Source organism: Hibiscus syriacus, unplaced genomic scaffold (assembly GCF_006381635.1).
Source record: "Hibiscus syriacus cultivar Baekdansim isolate YM2019G1 unplaced genomic scaffold, ASM638163v2 tig00110195_pilon, whole genome shotgun sequence".
In the NCBI taxonomy this organism is placed as follows: domain Eukaryota; kingdom Viridiplantae; phylum Streptophyta; class Magnoliopsida; order Malvales; family Malvaceae; genus Hibiscus; species Hibiscus syriacus.
In genome coordinates, this window is record NW_024062621.1 from 1277587 (window position 1) to 1283905 (window position 6319).

The 6319-nt window shown below is 35.5% G+C and overlaps 1 protein-coding gene across 1 annotated transcript; it reads left to right on the plus strand.

The window, feature by feature from the left end:
* Positions 1-1263: 1263 nt before the first annotated feature.
* Positions 1264-4191, plus strand: LOC120218255 (probable serine/threonine-protein kinase WNK9). Its single transcript, XM_039215233.1, has 7 exons — positions 1264-1383; positions 1492-1529; positions 1643-1870; positions 1945-2156; positions 2244-2401; positions 2477-2918; positions 2995-4191. The coding sequence occupies exons 1-7, from the start codon at positions 1297-1299 to the stop codon at positions 4053-4055; spliced, it is 2226 nt and encodes a 741-aa protein (XP_039071164.1). The 5' UTR covers positions 1264-1296; the 3' UTR covers positions 4056-4191.
* The last annotated feature ends 2128 nt before the right edge of the window (positions 4192-6319 follow it).

The window sequence follows — 6319 nt, forward strand, 5'->3', positions numbered from 1 at the left end:
TCATTCAACATAGTCTTCATTCAGAGGTGAGAATCAAACACGCTGAATACTGAACGGTTCAACATTCAGTGCTGAATGGTTCCATTCAACAGTAAACAAACGGCCCTTAGCTTAATAATTCTAGAGGCCCTTAAACTTTAGGGGGGGGGAATAATGTGCCTTGGAATTTTTTTACACTCAATTAAGATTTTTAAACTCACAAAATTAATCAATATGAATATTTGACCAATAAAAACTATCATTGATCGTTATAAAATTGACATAGTGATTTAAAATACCGATATAAAAATTTAAATAATAACATGAGAGATAAATTGATACGTCTCAAAATTCAAGTTAGATGTTTTGATAAATTTGATAATGGTCTAATTTGAAAATTGAGATTAGTTCGAGAAGTTAAAAAAATTGAGATTAGTTGTTTAGAAATTTGGTAAGAGTTTGGTGTTAGTTCATTTTTTTAATATTTTTATTTAAAATTATATTTTTTTTAATGTTATTATTTTAGAAAATTTTAGTACTTATTTTTTTTAATATTTTAAATTATTTCATAAGTTTTTTAAGTTGATTTTGGTAAGGAACTTGATATCGTCAAAGTAATGTTTCGAGTTCAAGTTCTTGTGTATGCAAAAAAATCTCTGCCGAGAGACTCACCCACCAGAGTGAGGTGTGCGACACGGATCGATCCAGATTAGTCAAGTCGAAGCCTTGAAATCAAGAGACAAAAAAACAGATCAAATAAGTATTTAAACATTTTGAAAAAGAAGTTAATTAAGCCATTAAACTTTCTAAAAAACTTAATTAAATTTTTTATTTTTTAAAAGAATCAAATGCATATGTTACATTATCATTCGTATCATATGTAGACTACCACGTTAATATTGTAAACTGTCACATTAATATCGTAAAATTTAACGATGGTTTTCGTATGCTAAAGGATCATATTGATTAATTTTCTAGATTCAAAAGCTTAATTGAGTGCATTGGTCACATTGATTGTTTTTAAAAGTTTGAGGGTTTAAAAAAACATTAAGCAATACAATTTTTACAACTCGTGATGAGATTGAGGCCGAATATAATACGGGAGAGGGGTTGAAAAAGAGAAAGGTTCGGTTTTGTCAGTTAGTATGTAATAATTAGTGGAAAGAAAGGCAAAACCTTGTGAAAATCTTTGCCTCTTTTCTCGATCAGTAGTTATTAGTTGGCAATTAACCCCAACTCTTGTCCTTTTGAATATATCCCCATTGCTCTCTCTTTGCTTTTCCTCAGTTTTCTTTTCTGTGATTCTTAAAGCTAGAAATGAATGGTGAAGCGAGCTTTGAACATGGCTTGGAACCTGATATTTTAGAGTTTGTTGAAGTTGATCCTACTGGAAGATATGGAAGGGTAAAATTCTAAATAACAAACACCCTTTTTGGCAAATTTTTGGTTTTCCATTTTCTGGGAATTGATTTATTTGATTTGGGGTGCCAAATTTTGTTACTCTTTTTGCAGTACAATGAAATTCTGGGCAAAGGGTCTTCAAAAACAGTGTAAGAAATTCTCTCTTGTTTTCTCTTTCTTGTGGTTTTTTCTTTTTAAAAAATGATTTATTTTGTGTTTGGTACGTGTTTGTGTATTTGTTTCTTTGAATTTCTTTTTCCAGCTACAAGGCTTTTGATGAGTATGAAGGAATTGAAGTAGCATGGAACCAGGTGAAGCTCCATGATTTACTGCAAAGTTCAGAGGATCTTGAAAGATTGTACTGTGAAATCCATCTCCTCAAAACCTTGAAACATGAAAACATCATGAAATTCTACACTTCTTGGGTTGATACTGATAACAGGAACATCAACTTCGTTACTGAAATGTTCACCTCTGGTACTCTCAGACAGTAAGTACCCTGTTCTTGCCTCTGTCTGTTTTTCATTTCAGGGTGTCCTTAATTTTTCATGTTTTCGATGATAGGTATAGGCTAAAACATAGGAGAGTAAACATCCGAGCCGTGAAGCATTGGTGTCGACAGATTTTGCGAGGGCTTCTCTATCTACATAGCCATGTCATTCACCGAGACCTCAAATGTGACAACATTTTTATTAATGGAAATCAAGGGGAGGTCAAGATCGGTGACCTTGGCCTGGCTGCGATTCTCCGTAAATCCCACGCCGCTCGTTGTGTCGGTATGTTAACGAACAAACATTTCTTTCATGCTTAATTGTTAGCTTGGTTCTTGTATGAACACTGGAGTTCTTTTGCTATGCTCTCAGGAACACCGGAGTTCATGGCTCCGGAGGTGTATGAAGAGGAATATAATGAACTAGTTGACATATATTCTTTCGGGATGTGCATATTGGAGATGGTCACTTTCGAATATCCATACAGTGAATGCACTCATCCTGCTCAGATTTATAAGAAAGTTGTTTCGGTACGAACCGTAACCCTCGTAAAAGATCCTGTTCTTAGTCTTAGAGTGATCTGACATATTTTATGTTTGATATAGGGGAAAAAACCTGAAGCTCTATACAAGGTAAAGGATCCTGAGGTTAGAGAGTTTATCGAAAAATGTTTAGCCACCGTTTCCCATAGGCTTACCGCCATGGAGCTTCTAAGAGACCCTTTTCTTGAAATTGATGATTACGGATCCGAGTTAAGATTGTTAGAGTACCAAAGGGACGACTATGATTCAGGGCCTCTTGTGAGGCAACCTCTTTATGATGTTCACTTTAGTAACAGCAGCTCTTTGATCAATGGATACACCAATTATCTCGGTTATGGACCCGAGTGTGATATTGGCTATAACTCACTCGACTACGAAACAAGTGAAATCGATCTTTTTGCTAGGCAAGAAGATCGGCATTCGGGAGATGTTGACCTTATAATCAAGGGCAAGAGGATAGAAAATGATGACATCTTTTTGAGGCTCAGAATTGCAGATAAAGAAGGTTAGAGTTCATTTGATTCTTTTTCAAAGTCCAAGTTTAGTTGTATTAATGTTACAAAATTTATTTCTTTAAGCAGGTCGGATCCGAAACATCTACTTCCCATTTGACATCGAGTCCGATACCGCGTTAAGTGTTGCGACTGAAATGGTTGCCGAGCTTGATATTACTGACCAAGATGTCACGAAAATAGCAGATATGATTGATGGTGAAATTGCATCTTTGGTACCGGAGTGGAAGAGGGGTCCGGCCATAGAAGAAAATTCAAAGTGCATTAATTCGAGTTTTTGTCAAAATTGTTCTTCAAATGGCCATCTATCGGATTACTTAACATCGAGTAGTGCAGGCACCAAGAATCTGCAAGTCCTCGAGTGCTCAAAACACAGGTGCACCGCTGTCCATGGCCGTTTTGAAGAGGTCACGTACCAAGTTGGAGGGCCCGAACAATGTGTTTCAGAAGGTGCAGAAGCTTCCATTAGCCAACCGAATGGTATCCATTATGCTGACATTTGGGGCCAACGGGAAGGATCGGAACAAATTCCTCCAGGCCCAAAGGATATCCACTGCAATGAGGCAGCGAATGAGATGTCCGACCAATCCATGTTCGGAAAGGAGGAGAAAATTATTAGCATAGATAGTCAAAGTGATTCCAATGCAAGGAACTACCTTTCTGCCTACAGTTCGATAGATTCCGGTTTATTGGATGATTATGAGAATGAAATTAGGCAAGAACTAAGATGGCTAAAAGCCAAGTATCAAATGCAGTTGAGAGAACCTAGAGACAAACAATTAGGAAGTAAACCGAAATATCCTAGCTTGACCCGAAGTAGTTTCAACGACTCGGAGAACGACAACAGTATCAAAGCTTCCACGTCTCCTTTCTCAACATCCCCTAATAGAGAAACCAACGGACCTCGCCTGAAATCGATACCCTCGGGAAAGCACCTCACTCTATATTCTCCTACTAGTGAGAAAAAATGTGCCAGTTTTGCTAACCAAGGAGTCCATCATTCCGAGGCAATTAACTCGTCTTATAATCCGAAGACAGTGGCCTCCGCCAAGAGTTTCTACGTCGGTGCATTTCTTCCGCACCCGCTTCACCGCGCGACATCCCTTCCGGTCGATGCCGTAGATGTGTAGAGGCTGCAGAGTTTTGCTAATTATATTCACCAAGTCAGTGAAGTTTTATTGTATATTATTACCCCTTAACATTAAAGCATGAAAAATGTTTCACTTCCATATAAATCCACATTGATTCATTGTCTTTTGAGAGCAAGCATTGAGCAGGGCATTTTCTTTAATATCCCATAGCAACGTTAAAGGCAGCTAGGATTGGTCTAATTATGTCTTTAGTCCCTTTAATTTGTCATGATTTGATCATCAACTTTTACAAAGTTAGCAGTAAGTTCAAATTGATATTCCAAATTGAAACTCCACATTATCATTATCTGTGGCAACATTTGCTAATCTTACGGATACGGACATGCATAGTAGAGGGACTAAAACCATAATTAAACCATTCGGATTAACCTTCAAATTCCAACCACAGAAGCATTCAACTCCAACCATATCCAAATGAATTCTGAAGCCTAACAGGTCCTAAAGACCTGCAACCACATATGACAGATCACATTATGGAGAATAAATAAGTAGGGATGGTCCAAGCAATTTCGATGGTTTTGAGTGGTTCAACCAGTATATGTATATGTCACCGACCTAACCGCGGCGCCTTGTGAATTGGTCTACTTGCCAACTTGGTTTGATATTTTTTGTATTTAGGTTATTATACCTAAGTCAAATATGTATATAGCCAGTAGCCACAAGCTGTATCATGTTCCTCCTGTACCATATTTTCTGAATATAAGCTGTGGATTGTACCTTTTCTTTCATACAGCTCAAAATTCTTGACAATAAGAACAGAATCAAAATGAAATTTTGTGGGATAAATATAAAAAATATAATAAAAAGAAGATAATAGAGTCTAATTATTGAGTTGTTATTTTAAAATTGAGATATCATGGTCTAATTTGTTTAATTTAAAATTGATAAAGACCTAATAAGTATTTAAATTGAAAAATATAGGTCATGAATTAATATGATTAGTTTTAAAACTAAGAGGGATCTAAAAAGCAGTTGGACCCAAAAAGTTGGGAGATAGAATTTAATTTAGCTAGTTTCAGAATTAAAAGGGACCTAAATAATTGAATCCAGTACATTAGAAGAATAAAGCTTAATTTTATTGTTTTAAAATTAAGAGGGACATAAAAAGTAATTAGACCAGGACCCCTCCAACCATTCATAAAGCTCCGTCTTAGCCTAACAATAGCAAATTAATATCACACATTCCTACACCACAAGCAGACAATTCTTACAAGTTACAACTCAACCACAACGTTGGAATGATAATTTAAACAATAGCAAATAAGATTTTTTAAATTTAAATATTTATTATATCCATTTTCTTCTAATACAAAATAATTTAATTTCTCTCGATATTTGATCTTAGTTTCATCCACGAATAATGATCAATAAATCGAACATTGAAATTCATGAGTACCTAATAAAAGGATTAAATCTTGAATTCTAACCTAATAAAAGGACCAAAACAATAATTAAGTTTATATTTAAATGATTCAATATATGAACCCAAGGAGTAAATAAACAATTAACGGAGAATACTAACATCCATTTAACGTCAGTAGTATTTGTTAAAAGTTTCAAAGTTTGGCAACCAATTTTGGAAAATATTTTTTCAAAGTTTGGTAAAATTTTGGTAGATGTTTGTTGAAAATAGGAATGGGTAAATTCACTTTAGTCATTGCACTTTAGGGTATTTTCAAAGATTAGTCCCTAAGCTTCTACTATAAATACCCTTACCCATTTAGCTTCAAAATCATCCCAAAACATTTCTTTCTTCTAATACTAGAGAGTTTTCTTGTGAGTAGTGAGTGTTTTGTAAACACCTGTAAATTTCTCTCTTAGTAAAAGATCTGCAGCAGTCCGGAGACGTAAGCACAATTGGCTGAACTCCGTTATCAATTTCGGGTATTATTTTTCCGCTTTTATTTCACATTCTCACTAATCTGGTTATAAAGAAATTACTTATTTACTCGTTTATTTCCCAACAACTGGTATTAAGAGTTTTTTGGTTGTGAATTTTGTCAATTTTTCTGCGATGTTACTATTCACGTGAACAGTGAATCTCGGTCGACGATGCGAGTTTGTCGACGGAGGTGTTCTAATACACGGTGGTTCGCAGAAATTGTCAGAAACGATTCAAACGAAACCAGATTCGAGTGGGAGCGATGTCTGCAGACGTAGGGAATGTGAAAATTGAGAAGTTCGATGGTGCGGACTTTGGCTTTTGGAAGATGCAGATTGAAGATTTTTTGTACCAGAAAAAT